The sequence below is a fragment of the Poecilia reticulata genome, linkage group LG20, assembly GCF_000633615.1.
Source record: "Poecilia reticulata strain Guanapo linkage group LG20, Guppy_female_1.0+MT, whole genome shotgun sequence".
NCBI classification, from domain to species: domain Eukaryota; kingdom Metazoa; phylum Chordata; class Actinopteri; order Cyprinodontiformes; family Poeciliidae; genus Poecilia; species Poecilia reticulata.
This window is the reverse complement of record NC_024350.1, coordinates 19,337,743-19,357,072: the sequence shown is the minus strand read 5'-3', so window position 1 is coordinate 19,357,072 and position 19,330 is coordinate 19,337,743. Positions and strand designations below refer to the sequence as shown.

Genomic DNA, 19,330 nt, shown 5'->3' with positions numbered 1-19,330 from the left:
TTTTGTAGAAATGTAGTGAAGTAGAAAGTACAGATACTTACTGTAAAATGTAGTGGAGTAAAAGTAGAAAGTCCCCATTATTAAATCTACTTAAGTAAAGTACAGATACACGAAAACTGTACTTACTTTCCACCACTGCTTAGTAGCCTAGTATCAATATTTTTGAGATGAAGTTATTTTAAAAAGTAATTATATTAAAATAATTGATTTTGTTAAACATTTGTTGTATCTGATATTCCATAATTTTGTGCTCATTAAACTTATTTCATTGCTGTCTTTCAAAGAACCTGTAGCTACACTCGAGCTAATTATTTAGCCTGCTAACATTAGCGCTGGCATTATTGAATATTTAGTGAATCTGAAATGTCACATTTTTATGCAAATCACTCTAAATAGATTTATTTTTAGTTAGCTACTTGGACTATACTGTCTTTTTGTTAGCCAAATTTGTGCTGCTTTGCAAAATATTGTATGCTAATATGAACCTTAATGTTGTTACTCATAGTCTAAAGTGGCATATTTATATTAATTTAACTGATACTCTGTTGATCGGGTTATGCTTCAGTTAGACAAAATTTTCTATTCATTTATTGATCAGGTAATCCAAATCAACAGATTGGCCATACACTGTATGCTTTTCACATGTTGATGTTAGCATTGTTGCTTTTAGCTGTAGATGCAGCCTTTATTACAAATGATCAAGTTTTCACTAAAAGAATGCTATGTTCTTGCATTTTAAATAATAAAATGTCATATTTAACAAAGGAGTTGGATTATTTATTATATTTATAAATGTATAAATGAAAAATATGCATAATGTGCTAATTTTTTATATGATTAATCATCAGAATAATTGATAGAATAATCAACAAGCACAATAATTATTAGAATGCAGCCCTACTGGTACATTTAATTAATGATTTCATGATGTATTCATTTACTCAGGTAGGTCTGGCATAGATTTATAATTACTTTTGCTGTTGCTGGTGAGGAGAAACAGACTGTAAGTCTATTCTTGCCGAATCACTGGTGCCTTGTTTGCGCACCACAACACTAACAACACATTCTGCAGACTGGGTACTGCAACAAGCACAGGAAGTCTCAAACCACTTCAGCCTGTTGTGTCTCGGTTTGTTGGAAACTAAAGGTTTCCTGTCATCTTTCTGTTCCTTAGGTCAACGAAGGGAAAGGTGTGAGCGTAACAGCTGAAACCATGAAGACCGAACCTGACGGCAAAGCTAAAGGTGAGAACTTCCTGTTACAAGAAACTATTCTCCTAAATTTCTCAAGCTTGGCTCATATTAAATCCTTTTAACTTGTAATACATTTCCTTATCGCTTCCTTTATTTGTAGTGCAGGTTTCCTTTCATTCTAATAGACTATTGTTTCTTATCGTCATCACCTCTAACGTTGTTGGTGTTTTGCTTGTGGAAAGAACCGGCATTCTAGATTTTCACTGTGGATAGCAAAGCATTGTATAAGAAAAGAAAAACAGGAACAGAGTATTAATATTTTCCAAAATCAGGGAGCTGAATACAGTTACCTCAAATCTAGATATAGAAATGTCCCATGGAAATTGAGTGAACTGTTAAAGAGGAAGTAATGCGCAAAATTCATATTTTGAACATTTTGTATTTTTCCATTTGAGTCTCAACTGCTTCTAAAAAACAGCACAAGCACTTAACAAAAACCAACAAACTGCTTTTTGGCAGTAAGTAAATGTTTTTTGGTGTTTGAAAACCTCCGGAATACAATGTTGCAAACCAGAAGGCACTGACCGTTACCTAGCAACCCCAACGGAACTCTGCCCATCGCCTAGCAACCCAGGTGGAGTTCCGGCACATTTGTTCTTCTGGTTTTACTGCAGTAATGGGCGCTGGAAAAGACGAGTGAATCTTTGAGGATGTTCAACTTTCTAAGACGACTCCAGAGGATTTATTATTTACTAGCTGTTGATTTATTTATGCTTGTTTTCATTGGCTGCCAGTGCGGGAGCAGTGCAAGGTCCTTTTCCCATACGAAGCACAAAATGAAGACGAGCTGGCGCTGAAAGAGGGGGACATCATCAATATTATCACAAAGGTGAGGGAAGCTTCTGTGTTTACAGTTGGAGGCAGGCTTGTGCGATTATGGACATTTATTACGATATCAGAACTGTTGTGACTATGTTTCACCAACACAAATACTACTCCTGAAAAACATTCCCAATTGTAATATGATTCTTTAGGACACTACACTGCAAAATTACAAAATCTTACCCAAGTATATTTGGTATAGTTTCCGCTGCAAATATCTTAGTAGACTTGAAATAAGACAAAAGTAACTTATATGTAACTTTTCAGCTATATAGGAGCTTGTTTTATAGGAGCAAATACTGTTTCCACTGGCAGATTATGTAAACTTATAACAAAAAATTTTTCCCATGTTATAAGTGAAATAATTTGCCAGTTGAACAAGTACTTTTTTTAATCAATATTAAAAAATTACTGACTTAAACTAAGCTCCTATATCTTGCTGAAATGTTACTTTTGTCTTATTTCAAGTCTACTAAGATATTTGCACTAGAAATTACACCAAAAATACTTGGTAAAATTTTGTGTTTTTCAGTGCAGTGCCATTGAAAAGTGTGATTTGCATCAGTAAACTGCACACTGTAACTGTATTCAATCATATTTTCAAATGTATTGGTATTTATTGATGATTTCATTGACCAAACGGTGGAGAAATCGGTAAACGATAAGGATACGAGGGGGAACCCAAAAGTTTCCAGAATGACGCTGCTGCACGCGCAGTTTTTGTAGTCCGCTAGTTATTTGTTCGACCACGCATTCTCAATCAGTGTGCCAAGCGCCGTTGATGTGGAAGGTTTCGTCTAACCGCAGTGAATTTTCTTGTAAGAGTTGTTTTGTCCAGCCGTCGTTTTTCTTCATGGAAAAGTTTTATGAGCAGCGCGGCTGAAGCTTTGCTTCCTGCTCGGGAAAAAGCTGTTGATCATCAATTAACATGTCACCATTTTTAAAGCGGGTGAATCACGAGTAAACTTGATCTTGACACATAGCTTCATCCTTTTAAGCGGTCTTCAACATTTGAACGGTTTCCGATGCTTTTTTCCCGAGCAGGAAGCAAAGCTTCAGCCTCGCTACTCATAAAACTTCTCCATGAAGAAAAACGACGGCTGGACAAAACAACTCTTACAAGAAAATTCACTGTGGTTAGACAAAACCTTCCACATCAACGCCGCTTGGCACACTGATTGAGAAGGCGTGGTTGAACAAATAACTAGCGGCAGAATCGCGTACTACGAAAACTGCGTGTGCAGCAGCGTCATTATGAAAACTTTTGGGTTCCCCTTCATAGTTTTGGGATTTTTCAAACATTGTTACTTGGAATTTATCATGACAACGATAAATTTAAATTGTTGGCATGGTAAGAAGTTTCACAGTAAACGATACGGTAAACGCCCGCTCCTGGTTGTCAATAATAATCATATTTTTGTTTACAGGAATGTGCCGATGCAGGTTGGTGGATGGGGGAAATCGGCGGAAGGCAAGGCGTCTTCCCAGATAACTTCGTCAAACTGCTTGAAGTTGAGAAAGAGGTGATGGTCACTTTTATTTAAAAAACAAAGCAGCAAAACTGCTTATCTCTAAACTTTACCCACTTAAATCTGTGTCTCCAGAGACCAAAGAAACCGCCGCCGCCCAGCGCTCCATCAGCCAAACACGCCACAGGTTAATATCTCAGTTTTGCTGTTATCTGTTTATTGTGTGGTTGAAGTCAAAGCTGTAAACTTTAAACCTGTAGAGAAAAAATCAGAAGCGAAGAAGGTTCCTCCTGAGCGGCCTGAGCATCTGCCTCAAAGAGACCCGGATCGAGGTAAAACCTGGTCCGCTTTGACCCACTTTCACCTCAGCTTCCTACTGCTCTCTCAAACTTCCTACTGACCTCTTTCAAATCAAACTGAAACTAACTTACCCGCTAAAACTTCCCTTCCAGCTTGTTTCCTCCATCCTTGTGCAGAGACAGAGCTCTGATTGAGAAAACTAATCAGCATCTGTCTGCGCTCAACAGGAAGCTGCAGGCTCTGTGGTTCGATGCTAGTCGCACTCTGGTACCATCAGTACTGCTGGTGCAAGACAGATGCTTCCACTTTTCACCACAATGTTGCTGCCTTACAAAAAAAAAATTTCTGCAAAACTCTGAAATGCAACAACAATTTCTTAAATTACATTCGCACTGAAAAAAACACAAATCTTACCAAGTTGTTTTTATCCTGTTTCTAGTGCAAAAACTTTAGTAAAGTTGAAATAAAACACAAATAACTTACAAGTAACTTATCAGCAAGATATGAGAGCTTGTTTTAAGTTATAATTCCATAAATTTGATTATGAATTTGTGTTTTTGCAGTGTAGTAATATCTGTACTTTATTTTAGATTTTCTTTTCACAACTTAACTGGCGGTTTTTGTTTGTTTTTATGATTTGTAGTGTTGCCTTTGAGAAAACTACAAATCCCACAAATCAAGTAATCATTAACTTCAGCTTTTCTTGCAAGGCTGCGAAACAAAACTACTTTTTAAGCTGGTTAACTGTAAGTTTAGGCAATTAGAATTAAAATATTCTTGTTAGATTGTTTGTTACTTGCTTCTTCATAGCAACGTGTTCGGTTAATAAACACTTCCTTAAAAACGGAGGTTTCAACATTAACAGTGACTGTTAGAAAGGTTATTGTGTCAGACTACGAAGCTGGACACCTCAGATTAAGCTGACAAATTTATATTTATCTTGCATAAGCTATTTTTTAAGTAAAGTTATTAAAGCAATTAAAGTTAATGTTTATGAATAACTTACAACTGCTATAAAAAGGTCTTTAAACTGTTAAACTTAACGAAAACCTTGAAAAAAAAACAAAGCAGTAACTTTTATGTGATTTTCATCATCAGAACAAATTAAAAAATTAAAACCATAAGTTAATCAAGATAGAAATATAGATTTAAAAAAGTTGCGCGGTTGCTATTTTTTTAAGAACCCACTTGACCTTATGCTGTCGTGCTCAAATACGAGCACTGAACAGAAAGAGGAAGCAGTCAAAGTCCGAAGATAAACTGTAAAAGATTGTCAGGGAACTATTGACGTTGTCTTTTCATAAATCTTCTAAAAATGAAACAAGAAAGTCTGGTGTTAAACACGCCAAGAATACAGTAGCTTTTCCTTCGCAGGTCAACTCTGAGTCAGTTTCTCACTGGTAGAAATAATAAAAATATATCTTTATAAGGACAAAAACTGAATTAAAATGTTTTTAAAAACGTTACGTCTTGCAGAATCAAAATCATGGAAGTGAACTCTTGGTTATTTGTGACATAACTTTCACATAGTAATCATTGTATATCAGTAGGGCTCCAAGCTGAGGAAAAGCGCACACATCTCCATATTGTGCCAAAGTTCAGTAGCTCTGGTTGCTAGGATACTAGGATACTTCTGCAGTGCTAAATAAAGCTTTCAGGCTTTCAAAGTTAGAACTCCAGTGTTTTTAGTAAGCAGGCAGGAAGGAGGAATGGAAATAAAATAAAGCAGCCGTTTATGGTGGATATAAGAAAATTTTAACACATAAAAAAGCACAGGCTAAGAATCCAGATGTAATTGGATTTCATTTGTTCCTACTCCTTCTGACAGCACTTACTGAACCATCCTTATGAATTAATGTGCCAGGCTAGATTATTGAACAGGATGTTCACTCTTAGCGGCGATCACACCTCGTTCTGCTCAGAAATCGCCTCATGCATCAGAAACTTGCCGCATTTCCTTCTCCACAGCTGAAACTGATGCAGAAACGTCCTACAGGTACATTAAGCATAAGACATTTCACAGATTGTGTCAGATGTAGCACCAGTGGGAAGTACTGTGGTTGAATAACGTAACAGAGAATCATAACGGGGGGAAATATGTATTTGAAGCACTCTGGTTACATTCACTTAAATAAGGTGTGAAATTTAAATCCGTTTTTCTTTTTGATGATTGGATGGTGATGGAGCACAGCAACGAGAAGGTAAACAGATTAACAATAATACTGTTTGCATTTAAATAGGGTAGAGGATAGAAATTAGCATTTTGGAAATCCTAATGGAATTTAGTCCATAAATAATCTCACGTATGGTGGAGATTATGACCCTTTCTTCAAACCCCGTTGACTTAATCTACTATATTGTTGTAAATGTGAAACTGTGGAGGGTCCTTCTTTTCTGTGACCATGAATTCAAAATGTCTGCACATCCTTAATAAGTCTTAAATTCTTGAATCTAAAATTAAGACCTTAAAATGTATTGGAATTCATTTAAAAATGGTAAGTTGGCCTTAAATAGGTCTTAAAGTTTGTAGTGGCAGGACTATTTAATCTCATATATACTACCTAGTCTTTTTTTCTTGAGGAACTTTTCTTTCTGGCAAATGTTTATTCATTTTTTTCTGTGACTCAAGGCGGTTCAGGCTACCGCTAATTTTCTAGCTGCTAATATATTCTTGCTAGCTACCAAAAGTATATCAGCAGCTATGTTTGCAGGAACAATTGAATCTGGTTGCTACAGCGGAAGCGGAAGAAAAACTATCCAGCTAGCTAAGAAAAGCAAGATGGCTAAAAAGAAAAAGAAAGCTAGCTAGCTAGCTAAAATAAAAGCATGCTAACTAGCTGGGTAGGTAGCTTTTTTGTATCTTTTCTGTTTTATAGTGATGCTACATTTATTATGTACAAAAAAGTGAGACAGTACAGGGGTTTTAGCTGTTTATTTTGTACATTTCTGCTGTATACACATTAAATGTAATTCCAAATGGTCTTAAAATGTCTTAAAAAGTATTTAATTTGAGTTGGCGCAATCTGCAAAAACTTATATAAGAAATCTGATGAAAGATCCACGTCTGAGATCGGCTTACTAAGCTGTATGAGAACGGATCTCTTGGTTTGTGTTTGGACTGATAACATCTCAGAACATCTACTGCTCCCAACTTTTTCCCTTTTCTTAATCCTCTCACTGCAAGAACAAAAACTGCAAGTATATTTGGTTTAGTTTCTACTGCAAATATCTTTCTACACTTGATATGACAAAACTAACATACAAATAACTTTTCAGCAAGATGCAAGAGCTTCTTTTAAGTCAGTAGTTACTTAAAATTGAAAAAGTTCTTGTTCCGTTTTCAGATTATTTCACTTATGACATTTCTCCCATGTTCTAAGTGAAATAATCTGCCATGAATATTGAGGAATTACTTAAAACAAGCTACTATCACTTGCTGAAAAGTTACTTGTAAGTTAGTTTGTCTTATTTGAAGTGTATTAACATGTTTGCACTAGAAATTTGACTAAAATTACTTTTTGTGTTTTTGCAGTGCACTGTTTTCTGTTGCTCTTTTGCCTTTTACTTCTGCAGCTTCGGGCACCTGTTTTACCTTTTCGCTTTTGATTTAATTCACCTTCAAAGGTCAACTTCAGCTCATAGTTGCGGTATTGACGTTCTCTTCACTTGGTGGTGATAGTTTACCTTTAGCCTCTATAATTTCTCGTGTGTTTAGGTGAAGAGATGAAGATTGGAGAAATTGCTAAACCCTCCCTCCCAGCTCACCTTCCCAAGAAACCCCTCCACCCAAAGTCAAGCTCCTCCTCTTGCTCCCATCCCCCACGGCGTCCAGAGAGGCCGCCTACATTAGCGTCAGTACACACACACAGAACCAACAGAACTAGAAATGACCCCTGACCTTCTTGAGCCTAATGCTGTCGTTTGGTTTACCTGCTCAGGTGTGAAAGCCCCAAGTCTGAGGGCGGGGCTTCAACACCAGATTCTGCCCCTGATAGGTCACAGGCCACTGGTGAGTCTGACTGGCTGGACCATGGACGACTCACTCCGTCTCTCTCACCTCCGCCTGAACTGAACTTTACCAAAACTTTGTCTTTTAATGCAGAAAACGGGACATTTGACCAAGGGGTTTCACAATACTGCAAAATATACTCAACTCAAATTAATTATAATTACCTTTTGCAACAATATCTTAATAGAATTACCAAATATAATTGTATTAATAATTGAAAAGTATACAAACACATATGATGTATAAATTAGAAATAATTCGGGGTTTCCCCCAGAAAACTTGCTACGCCTGTGGTTGGTGCTTGGGCAAGTCATTCATCCAACAGACTGTCGTGTTTTTGACAGTAAATTTGAAAATATCACTTGATAGTTATGCATTATTGGAAGACTGGAAGATTAATACCTAAACACCAATTGTAAACTCTTAAAAAAGGCAATAACAAAAAAAACTTAAATAAGCAAACAATGCTGAGCCTGGTGGGGCACAAGTAAAGCCTGGTGGACCGCCAGGCTTATGATGCACTGTGGGAAACTCTGTAATTTATACATCAAATAATCATTTAAAACATGAATTTGATGATGAAATGAGGGACATAAGTGGCATTAAAGCTGCAATTTTTAACAATTTGTTAAAATTCACCATGTTGTGACAGTAAACTATGAGACAGATAATCTGTAAAAAAATTAAGCTCCTTCGCCTTCTCCCACTGTAAATCAGAGCCAAAATACTAGCTCCACTGCCAGGAGAGTCAGTCACCTTCCTCATTCTCTGCTATGCTTCATTCTCTGCTACGCTGCAGCTAGCATAGCCTGTCGCGAATGCTAATGCTAGTTAGCATGGCCACCGATGACGGTGGATAAACAGCTTTTCTTTACCTAAGTTATTTCTCTGGTATTAGCAAGTACATGAGGATGATTGACAGTGTTAAGACCCTCCTCCCGGCTCCGATTGGTTCATTTCTTCAGACGTCAGTAGCAGCTCAGGGAGGCGATGGAGGAAATCCATCTTTTCACAAATTATCTCTCACAACAAACTGTCACAATTTGGTGGCCGTTTTAACAAATATGTAAAATAGAAGAAAAAAAAACCCATAATAGCAAAATCTCAACTTACAGTGGTTACCATACAATTTATAGATACGAAAAGCAAGTGGGAGTAAATAAAGTAAATTCTCGTTTATGTCTAAATACAGTGTTATTATATAAAACATTAATTTGATGACTAAGTCAATGTCTTGTTCTTACTGTATGTACTGTATGTGTTTTTTACTCTTTTCTTACCTACTTAGGGCTACAATATGCATCATTTTCTTCCATTATATGACTTGAAATACATTGATAACTAGCTGGCTAACGAACTAAGTTGACCCCTGACCCCGAATGTCTGTTTCTGTGTCCAGATCTCGACCTGGATGCGGTCGTCTCCTCCACAGAGAAGCTGAACCACCCGACGGCGTCGCGGCCGAGAGTCACAGACCGCCGGCCTCGTTCCCAGATCATCGCACCTGTGAGTGTTCAGGAAACCTCCTGCCCCAGTCACAAAACCACAGTCGGAGGTTTCTGTTAGACAACCTGCACAGGCGTGAAACTAAAACACACTACAGCTACTTCCAGTTACCTCTGCCACTACGTTTATTTGCAATAAATCAGAATTCAGCTTCAGTTTAGACCAGTGGTGGTAGAGTAACAAAAAATTATACTCATGAGTAGAACTATGATGAAAAAAGATACATAAATGAATAAATACATTAAATTTCAAGGATAAAGTCATTATGTTACAAAAGTAAACTGGTTTGACAATAAAGTCAAAATAATACAAGAATAAAATCGTAATACCTGTAACACTGTAAAATGTCTTGTTATATGTGAAATAATCTCAGTGAAACTAGGACTTTGATTGTTAAGGAATAACTGAAGCTCCTCTAAGCTGCTGAAAAGTTACCTGTAAGTTAGTTTTGTCGTATTTCAGGTGTTATGATATTCTAAATAGAAACTGCATTAAAATACTGGATCAGATTTATCGTTTTTGTTGGATTATTGATTGTTTCTAGATTTTCAGCTGCTGTTATTTTCTTCTTCAGTCGTCTCTGTCCAGCATAGAGCTGGAGTCTCCCACGGTGGAGGACAGGAAGGACAGAAGGAAAGACGACCAGGAGTCCGTCCCCATCAAGAAAGCAGTCCCAGTCATCCCAGTAAGACCACTGCTCCCCCTCTTGGTTTTTGTTTTGTTCTTCACTTGGCCAGCAGATGGAGCCAAACCATTAATTTTCCTTTCCAAAGTTTATATTTTCCTCCAGTTCTGTTCTCTACGGAGGCCCTGAAGTGCAAATATCAACAAATTACTAGACACAACTACAAATTTAAAATAATATTTAAAAAGAAAAAATGTTTGTTTGGGGGTAGTTGTGCTACATTATAACACAACTAATGTTGTTGTGTTTTCTTAATTTCTAGTTGTGCACTGTAAAAACAAAATCTTACCAAGAGATTCTGGTCTAGCTTGTAGTGTAAATATTGTACTATACTTGAAATAAGACAAAATTAACTTGCAAGATATTGGAGCTTGTTTTCATTAATATTAAGTTTTTAACATTAATAAAAAATAACTGGTTCCACTGACAGATTATTTCACTTGTAACTAGACATTTTTCCTTGTTATAAGTGAAATAATCTGCTAATAAAACGAATTATTTTTAGGGTTAGGGTTAATTATTATCAATGTTAAGAAATTATAGACCTTAAATAAACTCCCATATCTTTCTGAAAAGTTACATGGAAGTTAGTTTTGTCTAATTTCAAGTACACTAAGATATTCACACTAGAAATTAGACCACAATCACTCAGTAAGATTTTGTGTTTTTGCAGTGTGCTTAGTTGATGTTGTGTTTTTTTATTTTTAGTAGTGCTTTATTAATGTTGTGGTATTTTCTAAATTTGCAGTTTTGCTTAGTTAATGTTGTGTTTTCTTAATTTAATGTTAATTATGTGTTTTTTAGTCAGTTAATGGAATTATGTCTTCCTAATTTCTAGCTTGGCTTTGTTAATGTATTTTATTAATTAGTAGTTGTGCTTTCTTCATGTTTTTGTGTTTTTGAATTTGTGTTTAAGGATTTGTTGAAGTGGTTTCTACTTCAGGGCCACCGTAGTTCTCTTCTATCAAGTGATGCTAAAATATTTAAATCATCTTCTTTTCTTTTTTTTCCACAGGTACATGACGTTAAAGCCCCGCTGCACAAACCCGCCATCCTGCCCCCGCCTAACTCCTGCCACCGCTCCATCTCCCCGTCCTCCTCCTCGGGTTTGACCCCGTCCCCGGAGCTCCGGCAGTCGCCGCTCACGCCGACGCCGCCGACGCTGGAGGAACTCAGGAACCAACTGAGAGACTTGAGAGCCTCCATAGAGCTGCTGAAGCACCAGCACAGGTGAGGCTGCCTGCTGGGCCTCTCTTTGTTTGATTTTCCTTCTTGGAAATGAAGAAAGTCAAAGTGTTACTGTGATGCGTTTCAGGCAGGAGATGAAGCAGCTAGCCAACGCGCTGGATGAGGAGAAGAAGATACGTGTTAGTTTACAGGTGAGACGGTAAATTTGACCTATAGGTATTCAGAGTGTTCATACTTCTTGAACTTTTCCACATTTCTAAGTATCAACACAAGATTGAGCCCCTGATAATTGTGAAGAGGAACAATTGAACACAGATTTTAATGTTTTTTAGAAATAAAGATCTGAAAAGTGAGGCCTGTGTATAGAAGACTTTTTGTATTTTTGTCTTTAGGTTTTGCTTTACACATGTGAAAACGGTTCGTTCCTTACTAATATTTTCTATATCTGTAAAAATATAGAAAATAATTTTCTAATGTTTATTTGTTTTCTCATGGATTGAAAGGAAATTTTGCTTTTCCCAACATTTCAATGAAGTGCACACAGACACGATAGAAGGACATTTTTGGTTACATTCTACTTCACAATTATGAACCGCTTGTAGTTTTACCGAGGGAATAAGTTAAATTTGTGTGAAACTTTTTCCAAAAACTGCATCAGTGTCAAACCTTTAAATTTTGCAAACAGTGTGCAATATTAACTAGCATCTTGGCTTTATTTCACAGGTGGAAGTAGAGCACATAAAGAAGAGCCTGTCCAAATGAGGACTGAAGAATCAATTTCTCATCACATCTGAGGCCACATTAAAAAACAAAAAACAAACAAAAAAAAGGAAAAAAATTAACTTTCTCACTGTTGGTTTTGACACTTCCGCCAAAACTAAGTTTGTGCCAAACGATCGCCACCATCACCGACGATTCAGCACCACGGATTCAGCCACATTTCCTCCCCTCTAAGCCGCCTTATCCTGCGTTTACTTCTTTCTTTTTTACCTTCTGTTAAAGAGGCTTCTCTGTTTGGTTTACTGCTATCTTCGCTGTGCCACCGGTACAAGGACGCCCCTGGAGCCGCGGCTGCCTGGTACTGTTTTAAGTTTCCCAGAGTGAAGGAAACTTCAGCCTCTGTAGCCTGGTCTGATCAGAAGACCTCTGTGCAGTTCTGCGTCCACTTTGCGGCCTTCACCTCCAGTCTGGGTGTATAAGTGTGCATGTGTGTGTGTGTTTGTATGTTTGTTTTCATGCGATGTGAGGACCTGACGTATTGAGGTTCAAAATGGGGACATTTTTAGAAACTATATTTCCAATTAATCAAAAATAAAATTCTGAACACTTAAACTAGTTTAAACCATAAGATTCATTTTTTGTGCCATGAGTAAGTTTGTTTACTTTTTTATTGTTTAAATCTACATGAACGAGGGACCAATGACAGCACAATGTCCTTTTCTAAGCATTCAAAATCTATTAACATTAATATTTTAGATATTTTTTATGAGCCTATAAAGTAGACTATGATTTATAATGATTAAAAACTCACACAAAAGCACAGTAATTTCCTCTAAACATTACTGAGGAAAGAAGACTTCAGTTCGTACAATACTTTAGTTTACTTTTTGCCTTACTGTGATATTTTGTCAATGTTTGCTTTATGTTTAATCGCCCTTTACGTAAAGGGCAATTAAACATCGCCCTTTATGGCGATGTTTGGTGATTGTTAGAACAATGTTGATTGTTCTAACAATCAACATTCTGGTTGATTGTTAGAACAAATATTCATCCAGGACATTCATTATGCTAAAAGGACATTTTTCTTCTGCATCAGGTTATTGGTCTGAATGCAACACTGCCTCAAATTTAGAAGTTATGAAAAGACAGCAGACCAAGCAGCCATGTCTTGAAAAATAAAAGCAGGTATATGTTGTGTCTTCCTCTAATCCACACAGGGTCAAAAGTATTCAAATAGGTCAAAATATATACATAGAATCCCGTTTTTCTTTTTTCTTCTTTTTTGGCAGAATTGGTAGTTATTTGAAGTTGTTGAACCAGCATAGTCCATATATTTTGAATACATTTTGTTAGGGTGTGTATCCATTCCAGTGTGTTGGTGGTTCTTGACCAGTTGGACCAACCCACTGCATCCAGGCTTCAGCTAACTAGCTGTAGATTTTAGGTGAAATTTAAAGGGGGCCTTTTATGCAAAATTAACATTTTGTGTATCTTTGTTCTTCCATTTGGGTCTCAATTGTTTCTAAAAACAGCAGAACCTCTTAAGAATGCTACCTATACGCTTTTTGGCAACAGGTAAATGTGTTTTGGTGTCTGGAAAACAAGCTGTTTGAAAAGATCCTGCTAAGTCACAATGCATCGTTACCTAGCAACCCTAACCGAACTCAGCCTGTCACCAAGCAACCTAAGTGGAGCTCCAGCTTGTTTGGTCAGCTGCTTTTACCACTGTATGCGCTGTACAATGGCTGCTGGAAAAGACAATTTTTTATTTTATTATTTTGTTGACTTACCTTCTAGAAATGCAGCAACTACTTGCTACATTCTTGCTGTTTGTGCAGAAGGCTCTACTTATGCTTTTCAAAGATGTACAGTTATATAATTGCACATCTGCTTTTATCCATTTTTATGTGAGGTTGGTCAGATGGTTGAAACTTTGACAGCTTTGGGTGTTGTTCTAAATTCACATTAAAACTGATTTCAGAAATGGTCAAATAAACCTGACTTTAAATTTTTGAAATCTTAACCTTGTTAAAATATATGTACTGTGCTGGAAGCCTAACATTAAAACTTAACTAAGGATATTTTTGCATTTATCCAGCATTCAGAGGGGGTCAACTAGTAAGTTACAGTTCAAACAGGAGCAGGTCAAAAGAAAAATCACCAATAGAAGACCATGTCGTTTGTCAATAATCACATTATGTGAATATCGGATATTTTGGGATTTTGCTGGCATTAAAAACAAATCTTATTTTTCCTTTACAGAAATGAGAAATATTAAGAAGCACATTTAAGATAATATAAATAATTTCTTTGTGTAAACATGAAAACGTATAACTGAAAGTGCATGAATAAACAGAAACGGTTCCTTTTCAGTGAATATTAACAGGGTTCAGTGAATGTAGAAGGTTCCAGGTCCTCATGGGTAGATGAAGGTAAAGTGTGTGCTTATGTGTGGTTTTTGTATTACAGCATGTGCAGCTGTTTTTGCCTCCCTTCCTTACGTGTGCACAAAATCTATGACAAACCCGTCACTGTGGCCTTCCTGTTTCAGATTATAAGTCTTTTTATTTCTTCTCTTTTCTGTCTTTTCATATGACAAAGAAAACTGCTACAACTGAGGCTACAAGTTGTTTTCTTGACTTGGTCCTTTCTCTCCAAGATGGTGATAAATGAATATATATATATTTACTTTTATATTTCAGTGTAATAAAGAGGCTATTATGTACTGTATGTGTGTGTCTTCTGTAATGAATTAAATTGGGTTTACTTAGAGAAACGGTTAATAAGTAATGAAATGTTTCAGTGAACAAAAGAAGAAGTTGCTGTAACAACTGTTGCTAAAAACCACAGTTGGATTTTGGCAACAGCAGCATTTTTTTACGTGAAAAAAATCTGATAAATGTTTATTCGTCAAGTAATCAGTAAACCAGAAAATATCTGTAATGGTTGAAATATTCGAAAAAGTATTCCTAGTCTTCAAACTGTGTCCGTATGTGAACATTTCATCCCAAACAGATTTTCAACTGCAGTTACAGCGAGAAAAAAAAAAAAGCTGAAATGTTGTCATTTGCTCCTACTTTACAACTGTAATACTTTATGCTTTATGCTGCATTTTTATTTGAGAACAATATGTTTTACATTCCTTTTTACATTTCAAAAACGTAAAAGTGCAAATCCCCTTTATTCAGATACATCTACGTATCTGAACAATTATCCACTTTACAGCACCACAAATTAGCGCATATCATATAAAATCCAAATAAAATGCGTTGTTGATTGGGCTTTTAATGTGAAAAATGTAAAAGGCAGTGCATTATGTGATAATATTTGGCAGAAAAAGTTATAAAACTTACAAACCCTCTTGGGTCAAATTGTAGTAATTTGTCAAACAGTAATGAGGAAGTTAATCAGCTGACCAGTCAGTGATTAAACACCCTGTGACACAGAGCTACGGTTTGTACATCCGGATAAATACAAGAAGAAATCTCATAACCATGAGATCTTTTCTCATAATTTCAATAAAAGAGCTCAGAATAATAAGATCTGGATCTTGTAATGACAAGAAAATACATTATTATAGAATCTTATTTCATAATCCCAAAAAACACCAAATCCTACTATTTTTAGCCTGGTTTCTTCTACAAAAATATTAGTACACTTGGAATAAGATGAAACAAGTAACTTCTCAGCAAGATATAGAAGCTTATATTAAGTAAATCATTCCATAATATTGATGAAAAAGTCATGGTTACTCTGACAGATAAATTAACTTATAACAAGACAATTTCCCCGTTATAAGTGAAATAATCTGCCAGTGGAACTAGAACTTTGCCATCAATATTAAGGAATTATTTACATAAAACAAGCTTTTATCTTGCTGAAAAGTTTTTCTTTGGTGAAGTTGAGACAAAATCACAAAATACAGTATAGGTGGGATAAGGATTATTTTATTACTTTGGTTGATTCTATTTTTTTCTGATAAGTTACTATTTTTATTTTTGTGTAATAGTCTAGTTGGAAGGAGTTGATGTGTGGTTGGTGGCAGAAGGATGCGCTTGCCCCGGGGCCATGTTCATGCCAGAAGCGCCCCTGTCAGTGTTTCTTCCAGCAGGACGCAGTTATATATTTAGACAGCAGAGCAGTGATAACATTTCAGAGTTGGCCAGCAGGCTCAGTCAGCCGCCTCCCACTCTGGAAACTTTAAACCAGACAGACTTGCACGCCTCGGAGTAACAATTAAACTTCCTGAGACTCCCCCCCTTCTGCTTTTCCTCATCTGGTCGGATCCAGTCGGCTGGAAAAGCGGGCGTCCTGGTGCGAAATAATCGGTGTGAGTCAATGAGGCGGAGATGCAGGAGGACAACCCCAGACACGCTCCTCTGCGGCCAGGACAGGTGCTCCACTGGTAAGCCGGCAGAGGACGGGACGGGCAGCCAGGGAAGGAGGTAAACAGCGGACTCTCTTCGCCATGGATCAGGGTCAGAGCGCGCAGGTCGCCGATATGGTGGGGGAACATGCAGCCGGGGTGTGCGCGTCTGAGCGCGGCGAGGTGTCCAGCCCCAGCCCGCCGGCCAAGCAGCGCTCCCTGCGGGTTGTTTACGTCCTGAACGACGGGCTGAAGGCGGTTATGGCCAGCAGCCCGGAGTCCGGGGCGCTGCAGTGCCTGCAGAGAGCCTGCGACGCGGAGAGCGCCCTGCTCACCACCGTCACTTTCGGACGGCTGGACTTTGGAGAGACGGCGGTGCTGGACAGCTTCTACGATGCAGGTGGGTTCCTCGGGTCGGAACCGAAACGGGTTCACAGCTGTAAATCGAAAGTGTAATCAATCAATGCGTCTGTTTTTCAAGATTTTCAAGATCAACGTTTTACTTTGTTTTGGTTTGGAAAACTCACGATTCCTGTGATGGCGTTTGGCCAGATAGAGAAACGAAGAGTAAATTTCGGGGGGAGACCCCCAGACATTTTGGGGAAAAAACTTGGAGATTTCTGAGTTTCAAAACTCAAAATCACATTTCTTTTTCTGGCAAATGTTCGACCCTCCAAGCTTAGAAATGCTCTTAATTTTTCTGGAACATTTCTGAAAAATAATTTTAAAAAAAATATTTTTTGTAGTAAGTTTTGGACTTTTGGAACTCAGAGATTTTCTTGATTTTATTTTTTTTTAAATAGATTAATATCAAAATTCCTTAGTTCTCTTTAGCACATGTTAGACTTTTGAAACTCAAAAATTAAGGGTTTCTTAATTTCTTACTTTTTAAATAATTTTCTCTTTTTTCTTAGAACTTTTCTGAGATTAATCTAGAAAATTCTGTTTTTTCTAGCACATTTTTGACTTTTCAAGCTCAGAAAATTCCATGTTTTTCCTAAAAACAAATTCTGCCATTGGATTTTCGTGAGAATTTAATCTTTCTGATGAAAACCTTATTCAAGACCCCAGAAATGAGCAGAACTCTGGGTTCTACACGCCCTGGAGTTCTGGAAATTTATTTATGTTCATGAGAAGAAAAAGAAGAATGGAGAAAAGTGCTGTGTTTTCTTCCACCCATCCATCCATCGATTAATTCATCCATCCATCCATTCATTCGCCCACTTATCTATCTGTCTATCCATCAGATAGACGGTTATTGACTTAACTTAGCCATCCATTCATTTATTCATCCATCCATCTAGGGCTGCAATTAACATTGTCTTAGTAATAAATTGTTTTATTAATCATTCTGATGATTAATCCAGTAATTAGATTTAAAAAATTGCAGCATTCTGCAGATTTTCACTTAAACATATTTTATACAATCTTAAATATATATACAAAATGCAAATAAACATATAATTCATTTTCCTTTTTAAAAAAATAAGAAAATTAACATTTTATTGCCTAAAATACAGGAGCATAGTGAGCGTTTGATCATTTGTAGCAAAATGTGCAAAGTAAAGTCAATAATTCCTCAATATTGATGAAATACTTATTCCATTGGCAGATTATTTCACATGTAACAAGACATTTGTCCCGATCTGTCAGTGAATAATCTGCCAATAGAACTAGTTTGTTTTTTTATCTCTTTCTTACTGTTTATTCAATGTCACATGCTGTTTTTATTTTAATTTTTTTTCTTTAATTATGTAAAGCACCTTGAAATGCCTTGCTGCTGAAATGTGTAATAAAATAAAATTTGATTGAGTGATTGATAGTAGTTCTTCATAAATATTAGGGAATTATTGACTTAAGCTCTTATATCTTGCTGAAAAGTTACTTGTAAGTTTTTGTCTTATTTTAAGTGTAATAAGACATTTGCACTAGAAGCTAGATTAAACATACTTGGTAAGATTTTGTGTTATTTGGTTCTGTAAACCAAATAACCTCTGTCCTCTCAATGCTTTGCTTCCTGTCCAATATATTCTCATCTCCCAGTGATGCTACTAATTCGGCCACCCTGAAGTAAACAGAATTAACTCTTCACCCAGATTCTCTCTTTCATTCACGTGATCCCCCATTCTGTCTTCAAAGATCTATGCAGTGAAATCAGAGCTGCTTCTAATTGGCAGCTATTTATACCCTGTGATACTGTCCACACCTCTGCTGCAGACAACGTGGCCACAGTTACAAGGTTTAGTTACACAGGCCCCCAGAACTGATAGTAAGATGATAAATGTCCATGGGATAAGCTAAAAAAAAAAAAATCAGGATCATGTGGCGATTTAAAGGTGACGTATTGTGCGTCCTTGAACAGGCTAGGATGGATCTATAATTTATACAAAATATATTCATTACATTTTTGCACAAAAATCATTCTTAGACAGTGAGATTTTAGCCTGGTCAGTTTTGCATTTTTTGTTTACGTCCGCACACAAAAATGGCTGCAAACAGATGCTCAATTATACAACCGTACCTCTTCGATAAGCAGAAGTAGAGCCGTCTGCACAACCAATAAGAATGCAGCAAGTGGTTTCTGAATAGTAAGTGAACAACCAAACATTTGTTTTTTTCCAGCAGCCATTGTACAGGAAAAACAGCAGTAAAACCAGCTGATCAAATGTTCTGGAGCTCAAATTTGGTTGCTAGGTAACGGGCTGAGCTTTGCTGGGGTTGCTAGGTAACTGGACAGTGCCTGTCAAATGTGACTTTACAATTGGGATTCTTTTGAAACGGCTCATTTTCCAGACACCATAAAGCATTAACTTAGCTGAGTCGCAAATGGAAGTACAAAAACGTGCAAAATGTGAATTTTTCGTAACAGATCCCTTTAAGGGAGACAAAGATGGGAAAAGATGAGTCTTCCCCCCTGGTGGATTCTGACCTGTCAGAGCACGTTAACGTAGACATGATTAACCGCCTGAACAATGCTTCTGTTGAATTTCTTAATAAGCAGCAACAGAAAGC

General features: G+C 36.9%; 2 protein-coding genes across 8 annotated transcripts in view; both read left to right on the top strand.

Annotated features, from left to right (window-relative positions):
• Positions 1 to 14,682, top strand: part of sh3kbp1 (SH3-domain kinase binding protein 1) — a 68,004-nt gene extending 53,322 nt beyond the window's left edge. For 2 of the 5 annotated variants that reach the window (XM_008396468.2, XM_008396469.2), the window contains exons 8-19: positions 1,175 to 1,244; positions 1,988 to 2,082; positions 3,503 to 3,598; positions 3,680 to 3,731; positions 3,805 to 3,876; positions 7,560 to 7,695; positions 7,783 to 7,853; positions 9,253 to 9,359; positions 9,934 to 10,044; positions 11,060 to 11,274; positions 11,360 to 11,423; positions 11,956 to 14,682. In XM_008396468.2, coding sequence (XP_008394690.1) covers positions 1,175 to 1,244; positions 1,988 to 2,082; positions 3,503 to 3,598; positions 3,680 to 3,731; positions 3,805 to 3,876; positions 7,560 to 7,695; positions 7,783 to 7,853; positions 9,253 to 9,359; positions 9,934 to 10,044; positions 11,060 to 11,274; positions 11,360 to 11,423; positions 11,956 to 11,994 — 1,128 coding nt within the window. In that variant the 3' untranslated portion in view covers positions 11,995 to 14,682. The remainder of the gene's footprint in view (positions 1 to 1,174; positions 1,245 to 1,987; positions 2,083 to 3,502; positions 3,599 to 3,679; positions 3,732 to 3,804; positions 3,877 to 7,559; positions 7,696 to 7,782; positions 7,854 to 9,252; positions 9,360 to 9,933; positions 10,045 to 11,059; positions 11,275 to 11,359; positions 11,424 to 11,955) is intronic. The other 3 variants (XM_008396470.2, XM_008396471.2, XM_008396472.2) reach the window with 3 other exon arrangements.
• A 1,280-nt stretch (positions 14,683 to 15,962) lies between these two features.
• map3k15 (mitogen-activated protein kinase kinase kinase 15) overlaps positions 15,963 to 19,330 on the top strand; it is a 35,998-nt gene continuing 32,630 nt past the window's right edge. Inside the window, exon 1 of one of the 3 annotated variants that reach the window (XM_008396466.2) lies at positions 15,963 to 16,718. In XM_008396466.2, the coding sequence (XP_008394688.1) occupies positions 16,421 to 16,718 (298 nt within the window). In that variant the 5' untranslated portion in view covers positions 15,963 to 16,420. The remainder of the gene's footprint in view (positions 16,719 to 19,330) is intronic. The other 2 variants (XM_008396465.2, XM_008396464.2) reach the window with 2 other exon arrangements.